A 19,136-nucleotide genomic window follows, 5' to 3' on the forward strand; every position below is an offset into this window, starting at 1 on the left:
AAACTAATATTTAAAATTGAACAAAATATGCACAAGATCTTATTAAATAGATTTTTATCATTAAGGAATCTTATATAATAAAGTATTGCCATTATAATAGATCTTATACTATTGTGTTTCTCACACCCACTTTATGTTTTCTTAGGTAACCAACTTAAGAATAAAATAAAATTGTAAAACACATTAAAAGAAAGAAACAAAATCAACAATAATTTGATTGTACAATTTTAAAATCATTTACATGTTGTAAAGTTGATAAACAGCATAAATGAGAAATCATATTTTACATTACATACAATACAAGTACTGTATATATAATTTCCTGATGACAGTAGCAGCAGTACTGCTTCAAAAACAAAACCCTAGAGTGGGTTCTTTGTAACAACAATTAGCCGCCATATTGATCTTTTTTCATATTAATATTTTCTTGTAAGCTCTTTTTCTTCAGCTCATTCTTGCTTTCATACCCTTTATTTCAGCTCTTTTTTTTTGTTGAATTATAGATACAAAAAATGTTGCTAAAGTTTGGTCTTTTCTTGTTTTATGGACTTTTTATCATCAGTTTATGAGTAACGTTTGTATCTTTATCATTTTTGAGGCTTGATGTTAAATGGGGTTTCATTAAATTGTGTTTCTTGATGTTGTGTGTGAAAAAGTTTGGATTTTGATGGGTTTTTGAAGTGGGGTTTTGGGTTATCAAGAAGTGTTTGTTTTAGGGGTTTTAGTGTTTGTAGGTTGTAGAGTAATTAGAAGTTAATTGGGTTGTGAAGATGTTGTCTGAATTAGGTAGGAGACCTATGGTTAGGGGAAATGAAGGATCATTTGGGGATGATTTGGAGAAGGAGATAGGGATGTTGTTGCGCGAGCAGAGGCGGAATCATGAGTCTGATGATATGGAAAAAGAACTGAATTTGTATAGGAGTGGTTCAGCTCCACCTACTGTGGAAGGTTCTTTAAGTGCAGTTGGTGGATTGTTTAATCAAGGTGGTGGTGGCGGGGGAGGTTCTGTGTTTTCGGAGTTTGCTTTGAATAATAAGAGTGGGAGTGCGTTCTCATCTGAGGATGAGCTTAGGTCTGATCCTTCGTATCTATCTTACTATTACTCCAATGTGAATTTGAATCCTAGGTTGCCGCCTCCTTTGCTATCTAAGGAGGACTGGAGGTTTGCGCAGAGGTTGCAGGGAGGTAATTCAGCAGTAGGAGGGATTGGTGATAGGCGGAAAGTGAATAGAAGTGAAAACAGTGGCAGCAGTGGGGGTGGGGTATCACTTTTCTCGAAGCCGCCAGGTTTTAACTCCAAGAAACAGGAAAGTGAGAGTGAGCTGGACAATCAGGTGCCGGTAGAGTGGGGTGTTGATGGACTTATTGGTTTGTCGGGTTTAGGACTAGGTAGCAAACAAAGGAGCCTTGCTGATATCTTTCAGGTAATTTTTGTCGTTACTTATGTGCCTTTACTTTTAATGTCAATGTTATGCTTTACCTTTTTGTAGGATTGAATGTTGGCTTTGATATCTTATAATCTTTTAACAGTTTGCTGGTGGTAACATTTATTAGTAAAGATAAATTTACCATTGAATTGTTTGATGTTTGTTCTTTCTCGTTGACAATTAATGCATATAGCTGATTGCATGAACTGATTAAAAATTTAGCATGCGTCATAGAGTTCATTTCATGCTGATTCTATTACTTTATTGGCACTCCTTTCTGTTGAAAATATTTGTACCTTGAGTAATATGTTTCTTCATTCAAATGGTCTATTTTTGTCACACATATCAAGTTACTCACCAGTCACCATTCATATTTGTGGTCTTGCATATTTAATCTCTTTGGATGGATTGTTGAACATATTATCCTTTTAAGCCAGCCTGTTTAGTTGGTACACTTGCTAGCGAAATTACCCGGACTCTTCACTTTTGCCCTCGTACCCGTGTCCATCGGACATGACATGGGTGTGGGTATGGGATCTGAGTCGGATCCTTCAGATGGAAGTCGGGCACTTTAATCTTAAGAAATCTAGTTCAGAATGATTTACAAGGCCGCCACAACAACTTAATCCTCTTAATTGCAGGGAGGGATGTCTATAGTTTACCATTTTCATGTTATCCTTGATTTTTGTTATAAATATGACATGAACAATTATGCATATGTTTAGTGGTAAAAGACACGAATTTACAAATGTAATGTATAAAATATAAGTATAATTTCACTTATGTGAAGGTCATATTCTGTATCCCTCGTGTCCAATTTTGGATCCATATCCACGAATCCTAACTTTTTAAAAACTAAGAGTCTGATACTTGGATCCACACCCGTATCCGACACCCGTACCCGAGTCTTACCTGCTCTAGTACACTTGGATGCTTGAACAGATGAGACCAATAACTGCAACCCTAATATATGTAGCCCGTACTTCAGTGCTTCTCATATATATCTCTTGATTACCCCGGCACTTAATATTTTGACTTGTATATTTCAAGCATACCAAGCATAGTTGTCAAGGGGTCGCCTAGTTGGAAAGGCAATTTGTTATGGGTGAGCTTCCGGCCCGCCTTGGATTGTGATGCCTTGTGGAGTCCGTTGATGTCTTGCCGACCTTGGCATCCATTGGGCGAATTAGTTGTTCAGCCATAATTGTTGGTTATATATTTACTATATGATTTGAATTTGCTTATATTTGTTTTACAATGTATCTTTAAGCGGTCTAATTCATAGAATATAACCATTATAACTATACCCGTATAAATTATTAAAATCATTCTCAAAATAAAGAAATTAAAAAAAATGTTATTGAATATAACAGTTAACATATGTAAGTAATTTAGAAAAGAGGAATGTATATGCTTATACATGGCTAGATGTCTGATTCGCCTATTGGACGCCTACTTGCCTAGGCGAGTGCCTAACTGTTGTGATGCTCGGACTCTTCGGAAACCCAACCGTACCGTGTCCTACACGCACTTACACGCACTGACACCGACACTTGGATCCGGATCCGAATGCCATCTGGAAAATGGACACTTCATCTCTGAAAACATAAAAGAACCTATCTCTAATTGTTTGTTATACGGTATAATTTAATCCTTTAACTTGTAAAATTGTACCTGTTATAAATTTATAGATAAAATAGATATTGTTTTACCCTTGTTTTTTAAAAGTTTATGTACTGTTTTATATAAAATGATAAGTATTTGCTTATAAAAAGTATCATATTATGTTTAAAATAGTAGTTGCCGTGTCCAAATCCAATTGTCGGATCTTTATAAAACGTGTCCCCGAGTTTTGATTTTCAAGTTCGAAGAATCGGTCAGACTTGTGTCCGTGTCCGATCCTTCTAAAAGAGTCTGATCATCATAGCCTAACTGCCTAGTTGTCCAGGTGGTGTATTGGCACTTGGCTCGCCTTAACACCTTAACAAATATGTCTTTTTTTTATTAAATATTTATATTTGTACTTCATATCTTTTTCCGTTATTTTGTTTTATCTCAAGTGTAAGGTTATTAACACATTGGCCCTTTAGTTTGTCTAAAGGGTCACAAAGAAAATTTTTGTACCTCTGTTCCCCTTTAGTTTGTCCTTTGTCCATGTCCGTCCTGACCCTTATTTAAAGTTTATTCTGATTTCAACATCATCTCATCCTAGATTCCGGTTGAATTTTGATGAGAATTATCGTTTCTTTTGTTTGATAATCACTTCTCAGCCGTTTTGAAAACAAAGGAGGACAACAGGTGTTAATTTTAACCAGGGAATTGTAATTGTAGTTAGGGTATAATGGGTGTAATTTATAAATAGGATCAAATGTACGAAGGACAAACATTAAGGGTAGACAGGTACAATTTTTCACTCTTTAGGGTTCATGTGTCCAAATGGACATACTTCAAGGGCTAAAGTGATAATAATTCCAAGTATTGTAATACAACCGGTTTAGGTGGATTACTGAATTCACAAGTTGGACTTGGAGCTGTAAATGAAAGTATAAAAAAAATAGATTGGCTTACGAGGTTCCTTTGACGGAATAGATGGATAGGGAACAGAGTGGTAAGATAATGTTTTGACGGTTCTCTTTTTAAACTTATAAGGAGTAGTTTCATGCAATAAATTATAAGCAAGTCTAAGAGAGTTTTTCGATAATTAAATTTTAGATTATTTCATCATATAACAGTCAACTTTTCCATATCGAGATACCTCTTAGATTGTATGTGTCATTTGGGACCCATTGTTGCTTTAAACTTTGCTGATGCTCACTTTGTTGGAATTAAAAGTGGGGAGCCAAAAATATTAAAAATGTTATATTACTCAATCTAGAAGTGAAAATATATAATTGACAAGGATTAATAATATAAGCACAATGAAATGAAAAATTAACAGCAGAGCCGTGCCTGATGGTGTTCCAAGTGTTCGACAGAACAGGGCCCTGAAATTTGAGGGGCACATTTTCTAGAAGTGTATATACATATATTCTCTTTGTTTGAAAAAATAAAAACAATGTATAACTTCCTTTTCTAATAAAAAAATATATAAATAGAAGAAAGGTTAAAAATTAGTATATATTAAATAATTATAAATTATTATCTTGAGCAAATTTATAAAAAATATTTTAATTCTAAATATTAAATAAGTTACAAAAAGTTAGGAAAAAATACTAGGGAAATAAAGAATATTAAATTTTTTGATAAGTATTATTGACTACTAGCCTTGATAATAAAATAAGAGGGGAATTGTAGTTTTTCTTAAACAACTTGTACATTATATCATTTTTTAAATAATACATGTTTTAGGTAATTAGTTATTTAAAATTATAGTAATAATTACATATTCAAGAATTTTTTTAATTTAAAATGTTAAATAATTCATTAATGTTTATATATGGATTTAAATAAGTTTACATATGGATTAGGTTTTATGTAATTATCTTCTTATGTATAATTATTTTATCTTACTGTTATGTACTTATACTATTTTTTTTTAATTTTAAATTAATTATAATTATGTTAAAAATACAATTTTTGATTAATTTTTATTGTTGTATGTATTTGCTATTATTTTTGATAGATAGGACGTGGGGCACATTTTTTTAGTTGTGCACAGGGCACATGAAATCTCAACCACCACACTGATTAAAAGAGTATATAAAAATATATTATAAATTTAAAAAGATAATTAATAGTGATAAGCTGAACCTTTTAGTGCTATAAACTAATATGATTTAAAAATTAATCGCATAACAAGTAAATGGACGAACCTTGCGGTGGAACACTTGGGATTTTGATGCATTGGATTCTCACCAGTATGTACGTTACTCAAGCAACATTCTCGCTTCCGCTTTGTCCACTACCGCTTTCGCGGATGCTCCCCTCGTCAATAAATGAAATTTCCTTTGTAATTGTTGTTTAGATTTTGTAATTAGCTTGCTTCCGCTTTGTCCACTATCACCCCCGCGGGTGCTTGACTCACCATTGGACGGAATTTCCTTATTTTATACTTTTATTTGATTTTTGTAATTAGTAAATTTAGATGCCGAGGTTCTTGAGTTAATTTAAACCCTTTTCCTATCTTTGGATATAAGAAAAACAATGAGTTTATTTTGCTTTTTATGTATACATATAATTCTTTTTGTGTTATATCCGTCCTTTCTTCTGCTCTCTACTTCTTATTATAGTTAAACAATAAACAAAATTAAATAGCACATTCCAAAATCCAGTACCACTTTGCTGGGATTTTCAGTTCTTCGATTTCTTCATCAGAGCTTTCCGTTTTTTCAATTGTTCAAGAAAAGGCCGTGTTATAAAAATATGGCAATTACTTCAGTGAGTCTTCAGTTTCATTGTTTGGGTTTTTTCAAATTATTTAATTCTGTTTCTGTTAATTGAGGGCAGGCCCATTGTTCACCGTTGGGTACTGAATGGCTCTGCCCCTGATTACTTCTTTTTGCACCCTTCCAAATTACTTGCATTTCTTTACTGCTTAAAATTTCCGAGCAAATTGCATTCTTCCTGTTATTATTAGGTGCCGTTTAGATCTTGGGATTTTAACCCGGTTAATAAGATTTAGAGTGAGATTTCATTACAAAAATGTATTATCTCATTCCTGTTCATTGAGCTTGAAATCCCATGATACAGTCGGCCTATTGTAGTTAGGGGTCTGTATTTCGATAGGTTGACTATTTATGTGCTTTTGGGAGGTTTGTGTAAGGGGCCACCTATTCAGCTTTGATGATCCATTTAATAGTATATACATTTAAGTTTAAGGTCCAACCAATCATTTAACTGTAGTACATATATTATTGTAATTTTGAGACTTGTCGATGCTTTTCCAGGACCGTGCCTAGTGTTTTAATTGTGGATTGTGTTATTAGCTGATATGAACTCGTAAATGCTATCTGTGAAATTTTACCCTCAGTCTGTTTAGTTTTGTAATGATTTCCTATTGAACGCGTTTTAATGTTTTAAATATTTAATTGCCTTTTCTTGGTAAACTTACAATGTGGCATTTGTGCAGGATGATTTAGGCCGTGTTACTCCTACTTCTGGTCACCCTTCTCGCACACCTAGTCGAAATACTTTTAATGAAAATGTTGACTCCTTTGGCATGGGTGAAGCTGACATGTCTCAGTTGCAACAGGACTTGGCTTCTGCAGATAATTTAAGAACATCTACAAAGGTTCTGAGCTCATCTTCTGGGCAACATGGTGGCCCGCCTGCATCGTATTCATACGCTGCTGTACTGGGTGCTACTGCTTCTTTGTCAAGAAGCACAACCCCCGACCCCCAACACATCGCGAGAGCACCTAGTCCTTGTCCCACTCCTATTGGCACAGGGAGAGTAGGCACTTCAGAAAAAAGAGGCATAAACTCGAGCTCGTTTAATGGCGGCACTTCAAACATTAGCGAGCCTGCTGATATAGTAGATGCTTTATCTGGGATGAGCCTGTTAAATGGTGTGATGGATGATGAAAATGATCTGCCATCTCAGATTGAACAAATTGTCGATCATGAGAATTATCTCTTTAATATGCCAGATAGTCAGAATAAGGTAAAGCAGCAGTCGTACCTCAAAAGCTCTGAGCCTGGGCAGTTAAATGTGCCTTCCCCTCGGCCAACAAAATTATCTTACTCAAATTCGGAGATGGGCAGGGGGGATGGATACGGATACAACAATTTTTCCAACCAAGCTGATCTGCAAAAGATTGCTGCCAATACTTACCACAAAGGATCTCCAGATTCGATACTTAACGGTCGTGGAGGGTTTGGCTCTAACTATCAGCATATTGATGACACAAATTCTTCATTTCCAAACTATGGTGCAAGCGGGTATCCTATAAATTCACCAATGCAGTCTATGATGTTGAGCCATCTCGGCAGTAGTAATATGCCACCCCTTTTTGAAAATGCTGCAGCAGCATCAGCCATGGCCATGCCTGGAATGGACTCAAGAATGATGGGTGGATCTTTTCCTTCTGAATCACATCAAAATTATGCTGCATTAGAACCACAACATCTTGGCAGGACAGCACACCATATTGCCGACAGTTCTTTTCAGGCACCTTTTGCTGATCCAGTTTACCTTCAATATGCTGCAGCCCAGGCTGCTCTTAACGATCCAACCATTGATAGAAACTACCTAAATGGTTCATACATGGATCTACTCCAGAAGGCTTATATCGGATCTCTTCTGTCACCTCAGAAATCACAGTATGGCATGCAATTAGGGAGTACTGGTGGTCCAGGTCATCATGGTTATTATGGCAATCCAGCATATGGAGTAGGTTTTTCCTATCCTGGAAGTCCGTTGGCAAGTCCAGGACTTCCACACTCCCCTGTTGGATCTGGTAGTCCAATTAGGCATGGTGATTTAAACAAGAGATTTCCTTCTGGGATGAGAAATCTTGCTGGTGGAGGTGTCATGGGACCATGGCACTTGGATGCTAGTAACATGGACAATAACTTTGCTTCTTCATTACTGGAAGAATTTAAGATGAATAAAACCAGATGCTTTGAACTTCTGGAAATTACTGGTCATGTTGTTGAGTTCAGGTATTTTGTTAATCATTTGCGGTTGAACCCTGTGCATTTCAAGATTTCTTACTCGTTTTGCATGTTCTCTTTTTCAGTGCGGACCAGTATGGCAGCCGGTTTATTCAACAAAAACTTGAAACAGCTACAACAGAGGAAAAAACCATGGTTTACCAAGAAATTATTCCACAAGCCCTGACTTTAATGACTGATGTTTTTGGTAATTATGTGGTCCAAAAGGTAACTTATTTGAACATTCGGGTATTTTATAATGCATTCTAATGAATTTAGATGAGGTTAATGATGTTTATGTTGTTATAGTTTTTCGAGCACGGAATGGCATCACAAAGAAGAGAACTCGCAAACAAGCTTATTGGGAATGTACTGACCCTAAGTCTTCAAATGTATGGCTGTCGAGTAATCCAAAAGGTAAAATCTTCACAACTACATGTCAATGTTTTTGCTCTACTTTTTTTAAGACTATTTTGCTATTATCTCAACCCTGATGCCAAGGGCCAAGGCGCAGGTTTCTTCATTAAATCTGACGTGCCATTGTCTTCATATGTTGTAACTTGTAAGTATCTTAAAGGTATGGATGTGCTTATTCTGCACTGTTTTATACCCTGAACTTTTAGGCAGTAATTAAGTAGTATATATCAGCGCTGAAACTTTCTAGGACTAGAATCTAATAACCCTATCCGACTTTGAACAAAAAGGCAATGCTTCTGTTCTGAGCTTCAGGAGAAACTAAATTTGTACTCGTCTGCTTGTACTGACCTAGTGGCTCTTGTTGCTCCACATTCAGATTTTAATTGCTTTTGCTTGTGTTTTTTTAATCAATATAATCAAGTTAAGATACTTTGCTGAAACAGCTTTACCTTTAAAGTTTAATAGATAACACGATCTTTAACCATGCAGGCAATTGAAGTAGTCGACTTGGACCAGAAAATTGAAATGGTTGCGGAGCTTGATGGTCATGTTATGCGCTGTGTACGTGACCAGAACGGGAACCATGTCATTCAGAAGTGTATTGAATGTGTGCCTGAAGATCATATTCAGTTCATTATTACTACATTCTTTGATCAAGTTGTAACCCTGTCTACCCATCCATATGGGTGTCGTGTGATACAGGTACATATTCGACTCTTCACTTTTAGGTTGACTATAAATTCGAATTGATAATGATAATGAGTTTATACTGTAATGATGTCTTCAATGCAACAGAGGGTACTGGAGCACTGTGAGGATCAAAATACACAGGATAAGGTGATGGTTGAGATTCTGGCCAATGTTAGTATGTTGGCACAAGATCAATATGGAAATTATGTTGTTCAGGTTTGTAGCTCTAATATTACGAATAAGTTATACTGTTTATGGCTGCTACTGATTGTTTACTGAAGTGAATTGTTTTGATACATAATTTTAATGGTCCCAAGGACCATAAAGCAATTTGATGGAATTGTATTATTCAGTATCTCAGCATTTAGATGTACCGATGCTTTGTATACTCGTCTGGTAGCTTTCTTCCCACTTATTTTTAGCATTGGTTTCCGACTAAGAATGACAGCACTGATTATCATGAATCCACTTGTTAGCACTTGATTATAACCAAAAATAATGGTTATTGGTGACCTGCGGGAAAAGGGCTTAGATAACCAGCAAGTATAACGTGCTTACGAGTAAAAGCCCTTGTAAAGAATAGGGTGATTGTTTACATGGTTAAATATTTGTTAATTTACTTTTGAAAGTCGATACCGAGATTAAGACTACCGATTTTCTTATTTTATATGCTGCTTCCCTTGTAGCTTGTCTCTTTTTAAATCATTATTTTATTTTTATTTGCAGCATGTGCTGGAGCATGGAAAGCCGCATGAACGTTCTACTATAATTCAGGAGTTGGCTGGAAAAATAGTTCAAATGAGTCAGCAAAAGTTTGCCTCTAATGTTGCTGAAAAGTGTTTGACTTTTGGCGATCCTAGTGAACGCCGACTCCTGGTGACTGAGATGCTTGGTACAACTGATGAGAATGAGCCTCTTCAGGTCTGTTGATGCTAAATTATCTTTTGAGTACATGACTTAAGCATTGCTGACAATCTACTGTATTTATAATTGTCATTTTAAAATATTAGACATGTTCTTTAGTTTTTTAGGGTATCTGGTTTTAGGGAAGTTCAAATGTCTTGGGATGCAAAGGAATACTGTTTTGAGGTGTACTTTCACCTCACTTTGTAAAAAATCCAATACCGATGGATGTTTTGGCTGGTTTAGGGAAGAACTACTCTGCCTGAGATGGCTGCAGATTATAGTACAGTAGCTTTATCAAAATCTCAAATTAAACCGTTTTTATTACAGCAGATTACATTTGAATTCTGGAATTAGATACCAGAATTAAATTTGCAAAATGCTAGTTAAAAATCTTATCATTTCCAAGTGTATACACATACTTGTCATGACCTTGCACAGGTAGCGATTGTGGTCAAGACTTTGTGAACTTTGTTTCTATACAACATTGCCCCCGCCCCCCCACCCCCCCTTCCTCTTGAAATGGTAATTGTGAACTGAACTGACTGCTCTCCCTCCCATATGTTTATTTAATATCCAGGCAATGATGAAGGACCAATTTGCCAATTATGTTGTTCAAAAAGTGCTGGAAACATGCAGTGATCAGGAACGTGAGCTGATCCTCTCTCGAATTAAGGTTCATTTGAATGCACTAAAGAAATACACATATGGAAAGCATATTGTTGCTCGTGTAGAAAAGCTTGTTGCTGCAGGGGGTAAGCATTTCTTCATACTGTGTTCTTTGGGTATTTTCTTTTCTCCGGCCAATTGCTAGTATCTTTCTCTAGTAAGACTAAGAGCAACTCCAATGGAGGGTGCCAAGAGGGGTGCCAACGCCATGTGGCATGACGTGGCTTGGCACCCTTGTTAGCACTCCATTGGAGTTGAGGGATGCCATTGGGGTGCCAAATGAGTTGGCATGGGGTGCCAACGGGGGGTGCCAAAAGTTGGTATCCCATAAAGTAGGGTGACAACTTCATTTGTGGTCCCAATGTAGTCCCAATGGTGCATAAAATATCATTTCTCTAATATATTTCTATTAAGCATTTTTTTAATTGAATTAATGAAGTTGATATCTTGGGGTGCCAACCATTGGAATGTTTTTTAAAAGAAGGGTGCTAAAAATGATATGGAAGAGAGAGAATTTAAAATATAATATTTTTGATTATGTGGCGAAGTTGGCACCCTTTGAGGGGAGCCAACCATTGGAGTTGCTCTAAGAGTCATAAAATGGCTCATTGTCAGATATTTTGTCGTTTTCTTTGCGAAATAATTTTTTTAACCTATTGAAGCCAATATACAGGATTAGCTAAATTGGTTGCAGCCTTTCTAGTCCCTTAATATTATTATTTGCCTCCTTGTTCAAGTGATCGTTGAGGACATATCTAATCTATTTAATAATTGATTTGCAGAAAGGAGGGCTGCTCAATCCCAGCAGGGTGCGTAGGAGTGGTAGACAAGGAAAGATGTTGTACAGCTAACCGTGGGTAGTTTGAGCTGCCTTGTTTCCGTATGTAGTTGTATTGCAAATAAAGTTGTTGCCTGTACTAGAAACTGTACATTCTGTAGTTCGTAAGGTTTATATACATAGCAGAATCTAGTAAAACTGAGGCTCTGATGTTGAGTACAGCTGATGGCCCGTGCAGAGGAGAGATATATTGACATATATGAGTTAAATGGTGTAAAAAGGAGATAAGAGCCGAGGTAGTGTCTGTATCTCAACGTGACTGTATAAAATGTTTCCATGTGGAATGTCTGTTTAGGTGAAACTTGAATTTTCTCTATGTAATGGGTATTTTGACATTTTGGATATTGTTTTGGTTCTGTCATTTTTCCTACATGGTGCGTGTGGTGATTTAGTTTTTCGCTAGTTTTATTCCATGTCTGGTTGAAAATGAAAATGAGTTGCTGAGCGACGTAAAATAAGTGTAGAAATTTTGCATTTTATTCTTTGGGTGAAGCTGTGGTCTTCCTGCATCATACTATCCACACAACTTTTTGTTCTTGAGCAGGGCAAGGTCTGTGTTTATCAAACTATTTATCCCATTACTCTTGCTATTCTGATTTCCTGAGTTGAGTCTGAATTCAGATAAGTTTTTTTTTTCCTTTTTAGTTTGAACAAAGTATACAGAACATATAAGTTGATTCAAAAGACTAAGATTGCAATTCAGAATTTAGCTAGGACCAAGGGTGATACTACTCCCTGGTCCCTGGTGTGTGCATTTTGCAATTTCCTTGATTTTTTCAAGGCTTGCAAGATATATGTTTTAGAAAGGCAGATGCTCCACTCTTTTCTGTTTTCATTCTTTTTCAGTTGATACACCTTTTAAGTACAAGTGGAGAATCTATGGGTTTTTTTTTTGCCAAGTTCTTTGGACTTTGCCATGAAAGAAAAATGTGAACTTAGTTTAGCTGCGAGTTATTTATTATATATACTGCATACTATATAATACAAGTATACTATGAATGAAGTGATCAAACATGCAATATCATCAAGTATAACTGTGTCTATCCTGCTCGTGGATCATGTTGAGTTGATAGTTCGACTGGAATTTAGAACAAAGATGGAATTTGATGTTACCATGAAATAGATCACTGGAATCGTACACCTCTTTGCATATCTCTGAGGTAGGGTAACTGTCACGAGACTCCCGAAGGCATGCCTATAGGCATGCTTTTTGCCAAAATTCATGCCCAAATGGCATGCCATTTATCAATTAAATATATAATAAAATTTAATAAATAATTATTATACTAATATACAATAAATTTGAATATAAAATTAAAGTTAGTTGATAGTAACAACCAAATACCATTATAATACTCATTTAAATTAGTAACTTTTTAGATATTAAAATATATGTAAATATTTCAAAATTTTATTTATTATTTATGGATATTTCTAATATTAAAATAATTATTAAAAATTAAAAAAAATTAGTAAAAAGACATGTCGAATCATGAAAAGGCATGTCTGGCTAATTGACGTCATGACATGCCCATCTTGGCATACCCGTGCAGCTGTGACATAAACCGACTCTTATCATAAGTCACTGTGAACTATAAAGTACACATCTAATCCCGACCATTTATCTTATTTTGTGATTTCTTCTTAATGGCATAAGGAACAATAGAAGATGACCAGACCTCCTACTTAGAACCTGGTTAAGCTTGTTAATGTACAAGAACCATAGACCTGAAGTAGAATCTTATGAAAGTTCTTTAAGCACTTAAGCACGTAAATATACTGATCCTGGGGCCTAAAGTAGAATCTTACAATGAGCTTAAATCTTAAACACATTGGACTTAATTTCTGAAGCCTGGCCAAAGATCTAATGTCCAAACTTGATCACGTAGAGACTGCTCGGCTGGTTCTAAAGATTATGGACAGTGAACATCTTAAGGAGTTAAAAAGTTCAGCCATCTTGCAAGAATTCCATTTTCCATCATGCCTTCTGTCCTTTAAGAAATAGTAGGATCAAAATCGATGTTTACACTCGAGGTATCTGCTTTTGTTTAAAATTTACTGTCCTACGGCATCATGTTCAACAAATAATCTATTAAGTAGAACAATATGTGACAATCTAGGTTCAGGTTCCCCATTCCCCTCCCCCAAACACTTAAAAATCTAATGAATTGAAAAATATGCAGCATCCTATAGAAAGGCAAATAAAGGACCATTTCATAAAATTTGTAACACGTAACTAAAACATTTCAGATTACAGTAAAAGAAATATCATATACAGAGAATCCAATTCTTTAAAGTGCCTAAGAATAGCAAATGACTTGAAAAAACAAAGCAAAAAAGCAAAAAGGCTCACATTGAATTCCTAGCTATCGTCATCTTCATCAACCTCGACAATCTTCTGTCCAAATCCTTTAGGTCCAGCTCTAGCTTTCACCTTCCTTTTCTTATTAGCCTTCTTCTTCTTAGAAGACTCCTCTTTCTCAAATTTCTCTCTCTCCCTTTTCTGAAAATAATCCGTCACAGCTATGTAGATAACCTACAAATTCACATCCCGCAAACATAAATTCAAGTCTCTCATTTATTAAGTTAGCAGCTCTGCTCAAATCCTAACCTCAGTCTGTTAGGAATAATGAACGAAATGTAATAACATACTAATGTACATTCTTACATTCTAAAATCCCAAAAATTAATTTCTTTTGGGGTCATTGAAGTGGATCAATGCACAATAATCTGTTGAAAAAACTTAGAGGAAAAAGGAAGACACCTACATTTTTGCAGAGAACTTGTATTGCTATATTTCTTGTTTTCTTTTCATCTTCTAAAACTCAAGGTAAACTAGCCATTATATAGGCTTTACAAACATATTAAAACTAACTATTACTAAAACTAACCACTACTAATTAATGGGTAAATTACATGTCCATAATTTACTCCATAACTCCACTACCCCACTACTAAACAATTCTAAAATAATATTTTTCTCTAATAATTAATCTATTGCTAAATATCTAATAATTAAATAAACAAATAATTAATAACTAAATTTAAGATTATTCCAACATTCACCCCATAATCTTAAATTTACGAAACACTTTCTCTTCGCCTGTGATGCACTTCTCACCACCATCAATTTTGATGCACTATCTCATCAAAAACACTTTGGAGCACTTTCTCTCCAAAAACACTTTGGACCACATTCTCTCCACAACTCTAAAATAAAATTTCTTTCATGGCCTCTTGAGCCATGATATCTTTCTCATTATTTCCCCCGCTCATGTTCCTCCTTCATTTTTATTCTTGCTTCTCTTTCCTTTTTCCACGTACCATTTCATCTTGATATTTCACTAAATATTTATGGAGAAATTTTTAATGCCATTTGAAATCTCAGATAAATACTTAATATATATATATATATATATATATATATAAAAATGTATGTATTTTTTATAAGAGTCTCACAAGCCTTAGAACATATAGCTCTGATCCCATGTTGAAAAAACTTATAGCTCTGATCCCATGTTGAAAAAACTTAGAGGAAAAAGGAAGACACCTAATTTTTGCAGAGAACTTGTACCGCTATATTTCTTGTTTTCTTTTCCTCTTCTAAAACTCAAGGTAAACTAGCCATTATATAGGCTTTACAAACATATTAAAACTAACTATTACTAAAACTAACCACTACTAATTAATGGGTAAATTACATGTCCATAATTTACTCCATAACTCCACTATCCCACTACTAAACAATTCTAAAATAATATTTTTCTCTAATAATTAATCTATTGCTAAATATCTAATAATTAAATAAACAAATAATTAATAACTAAATTTAAGATTATTCCAACATAATCAACATTAGTGTACAATTTATATGTTTAAGGTTCGCATGATTCAAACCGAGATCATTATCAAACCGAACATTGATACCATGTTAAGTTACCACTCTTCCGAGACTTAAGAAGTGTTATGTTACAACTAAGGCTAAATATGCACATCATGCTAATGTATTAGCAGCATAAAACAACAAAAGTTAATCTCATGAATTAATAAGTTTACCCCAATAGTAAGAACTGATAATCCAACAAATGCAATGAACAAAAGAACTGATATAATATTTGAAACACCATCTCCACTTGCAGCAGCTGTAGTCACTATCTTCTCTGAACTCTCAACCGGGGTCACGTCTGCAAGCTTCAAATTTTCAGAAACGGCATAAATTCTTGAATCATGCTTAATCTTTAAAGGACTTGTTATATCATTTTGTGGGGTGTGATAAAGTTTGCATCTTTTTGAGTAAAGAAGAGATTTTGATGATAAATCTGAGGATATAAGAAGAGATAAGGCTTGGTGTTTATGAGAATGGTGATGCTTTTTTGGGTTGAAAATGGTGTGAAGTTGTGGTGAAGATGGAGATAGAGATACAATAACCATGTTTCATGTGCTGCTGCAAATCCTACCTATCTATCTTGTGCTTTGTTGTTGGAGCAGCACAATTTCAAAGGGGCTAAGGATTGGGTTCAATGTAAACCGGTCTGCAACTGAACCGGCTGGCTATATATCATCCAAAAGAATGCCCAAAATAAATCATTTTTGGTCTTCAACTTCCTAAAATACCCATGGGCCGCCCAAAATACACACAACCTTTCATAATTTAATAAAAAATATATATTCACTTTTGTTTTCATAAAAAATGCGCATGTTCAATATCCGTATTTACAAAAAACAAAATATGAATACGCATGTCAACATGCGTATCCTTTGTTAATTTTTTAAAAGTTGAATACGCATCTACCACATGCGTGTTCTATGGGTATTTTGGATGTACAGTACCGCCAATTGACATTTTGGACATTTCTCCCAAAATTTAGTTTCTTGCACAAATTTATTTCAGAATATAATTTTGCACTTAAGAACTCTTAATTTATCTAAAAATCTCTTATTAATATCCGATTTTTTAAATAAATATTTTATCAATTTTTCATAGATTAATCATTAGCTATAGTAACGTTAATATATTAAAAATATTACTTTATTATAATAATTGTATATTTGTTTTTTATTAGTTAATTATATTTTTATCGGTAATTCTCAGTACTATCGACTATATAGCGGAATTAGAAAATATGCTATATAAATTTTTTTGATAAAATATAATTTTAGTAAAATCATCCATTTATATAATATTGTCTTGCCAAGGTTATATCATAATTTTATAATATATTCGTACAATACTTTCTCTCTTTTGTTTATTTATGTTAGTTTAGGGCTGCAAATGAACAAATCTGTTCGTGAACAAAACTCGACTATTTTAAGTGAACTCGACTCAGTTCGGTTTTTAAAATGAGACGACCTTGAACATGAAAATATGCTTGGATAAATAAATGAGTTGAGCCGAACTTTTTGTCTGTTCGGCTCGGACTCGGCTCGTTTAATTTAGGTTCGGCTCGGACTCAGTAACTCGACTCGGTTCGGATAAAGTTTATATATATAAATAATATATTATTACTAATCACTTAAATGTTTTTACCGGTACATTTTTCAGTATTTATTAATAATTTAATAATTTTAGAGATTTTGTTTATTTTTCTAAATTTAATACTTAGTTTTTTCGTAAATAAACTATCAAATTGTTATCATGATACATTCATCTCCAATTATTCATATTTCATAAACATAATTAAATAACTTGTAATTTACATAAACGAAATTTAAGTAAAACAACAAAATATAATAAAATTTGACATCGTCATTTTAAAAGTAATGTACGATATATAAAGTTATGAATGTCTTAATAATTAAAAATAAAATTGGATATATTTTGAAAAGTAATGTACGGTATATTTTTAAATAACTCGGATCGACTCTGTTCGTTTGCAGCTTAATGTTAGATTAGATAAATATTTATTGTTTAGAAAGAGAGTAATAGTATATACAGGTGTAGAAGTTAAACGACCAACAAATTGCGCTAGAAATCATATACATAAACAAATTGCGCCGCAATATTTTTTTTAGAATAGAAAATTTTATTTTACGAAAAGTATATAATGTCGATCTTGTAGTCATAACATTCTTAATTTATGATATTATACAATCTCCTTGTAAACTCAACAGAGTTAGAGGCCAGATTTCCAAATACATTAAAAGCAAATGACATAAACACACGTTAATTATTTTTACATGATTGATCATGTTTATGCACATTTACCTCATCTACATTTTTAGTCATCTCACCAATTATAAACACTTCATTGCTCAATTCACTCAATGAAGAAATTCCATAAGATCAATATCAATATGGTTACCTTCATTTTAACTGTACACTAACACATCAGCTAGTCTATGAGTTGATATATTTTCACCTGCAGGGGTAAAAAAGCTAATTGGTGCTTCCTATCTCGCACGAATCTGAACTCTTCACAAAATATCATATATCTCATCTTTTACCATGTCATGCCGATAATTGAAACTTGATTATTTTTGAAAAAACTGTGCACTATCCGAAAACATCTATACAACTAGTATACAAGGGACACTATTCTCCATTTAAAAATTAAAGAATCATGAATATGTAACGCAAAATCGTATAATACTCCATTGATGTCATACACTATCCTAATCTCTCGATGAAAGTGACCAAAAGAAAATTTTGATCATGTTTAGCTCAAACTGCTGTATGTCTCTACGAAAAATCAAATTATAAGATAGATTCTCGCAAATAACACCAAATTAAAAGTTTTCCAAGTTATCTAATGATTTAGGTGGGATATAAATTTTAGTCAATAATATTTCAAATTCACATCTAAAAGTACCGATTGATGTGAATCAAGTGCTAAAATAAAATGATCTACAACTGAAACCATATCACATCCTCATAAAATGTGGTCCTCCAAATTAATTAATTGGATTCGAAAAGTTACAAATGCAAATAGTGTAATGTCACCTGCATTATACACACATAATCCACCCAAACATATAGTATACTCGCCAACCTCTATTGAAGATCACCATATCCAATCCCTTCCGATATTACAATATTATCAAGTGTCCTTCTCAATACGGTATCAAACTCAATGATACTCTCTACAAAAATTTGTGGTGACCGGGTGCACAAATCATAATAATATTTATTTAATCCCATACAAATTCGAAATAACACAAATTCACATTGAGAATCATTAATTTGCTCTAAGAATATTAATTAGTTTCATGCACAAATTTATTTATGAATATTTGCACTCCCCATATGTTTTTTAAGAAGTCTTAATTTATCTAAAAATCCGTGATTAATATCCGATTTTTTTTAAAAAATATTTTATCAATTTTTCATAGATTAATCAATAGTTATAGTAACATTAATATATTAAAATACTACTCTATTATAATTTTTATATATTTTTTGTTTGATTAGTTAATTAATTTCTAATCAATAATTTTCAGCGTCGACTAAGTAACATAATTTAAAAATATGCTATATAAAATTTTATTAAAATATAATTTTAGTAAAATCATCCATTTATACAATATTGTCTTACAAATATTATATTATAATTTATAATTCTATAATATACTCGTAAAATATTCTTTCGATTTCATTTATT

The 19,136-nt window shown here is 33.7% G+C and overlaps 2 protein-coding genes across 2 annotated transcripts; one reads left to right on the forward strand and one right to left on the reverse strand.

The window, feature by feature from the left end:
- The first annotated feature begins 269 nt into the window (after positions 1 to 269).
- On the forward strand, positions 270 to 11,908 carry LOC141695093 (pumilio homolog 2-like). The gene is made up of 9 exons (XM_074499345.1): positions 270 to 1,424; positions 6,496 to 8,030; positions 8,108 to 8,249; positions 8,331 to 8,438; positions 8,928 to 9,140; positions 9,234 to 9,344; positions 9,855 to 10,049; positions 10,612 to 10,786; positions 11,483 to 11,908. The coding sequence occupies exons 1-9, from the start codon at positions 771 to 773 to the stop codon at positions 11,515 to 11,517; spliced, it is 3,168 nt and encodes a 1,055-aa protein (XP_074355446.1). The 5' UTR covers positions 270 to 770; the 3' UTR covers positions 11,518 to 11,908.
- Positions 11,909 to 13,706: 1,798 nt separating this feature from the next.
- LOC141695240 (uncharacterized) lies at positions 13,707 to 16,069 on the reverse strand. Its single transcript, XM_074499494.1, has 2 exons — positions 15,595 to 16,069; positions 13,707 to 14,074 (listed from the first exon to the last, which is right to left on the reverse strand). The coding sequence occupies exons 1-2, from the start codon at positions 15,967 to 15,969 to the stop codon at positions 13,901 to 13,903; spliced, it is 549 nt and encodes a 182-aa protein (XP_074355595.1). The 5' UTR covers positions 15,970 to 16,069; the 3' UTR covers positions 13,707 to 13,900.
- Positions 16,070 to 19,136: the final 3,067 nt, after the last annotated feature.

Source organism: Apium graveolens, chromosome 11, assembly GCF_009905375.1.
Source record: "Apium graveolens cultivar Ventura chromosome 11, ASM990537v1, whole genome shotgun sequence".
In the NCBI taxonomy this organism is placed as follows: Eukaryota; Viridiplantae; Streptophyta; class Magnoliopsida; order Apiales; family Apiaceae; genus Apium; species Apium graveolens.

Coding starts and splice junctions, on each gene's coding strand:
- LOC141695093 (XM_074499345.1), top strand. CDS start 771: ATGTTGTCTGAATTAGGTAGGAGACCTATGGTTAGGGGAAATGAAGGA. Junction 8,250..8,330: donor GTAATTATGTGGTCCAAAAG/GTAACTTATTTG, acceptor ATGTTGTTATAG/TTTTTCGAGCACGGAATGGC. Junction 10,787..11,482: donor AAAGCTTGTTGCTGCAGGGG/GTAAGCATTTCT, acceptor ATTGATTTGCAG/AAAGGAGGGCTGCTCAATCC.
- LOC141695240 (XM_074499494.1), bottom strand. CDS start 15,969: ATGGTTATTGTATCTCTATCTCCATCTTCACCACAACTTCACACCATT. Junction 14,075..15,594: donor TATCAGTTCTTACTATTGGG/GTAAACTTATTA, acceptor GTGAATTTGTAG/GTTATCTACATAGCTGTGAC.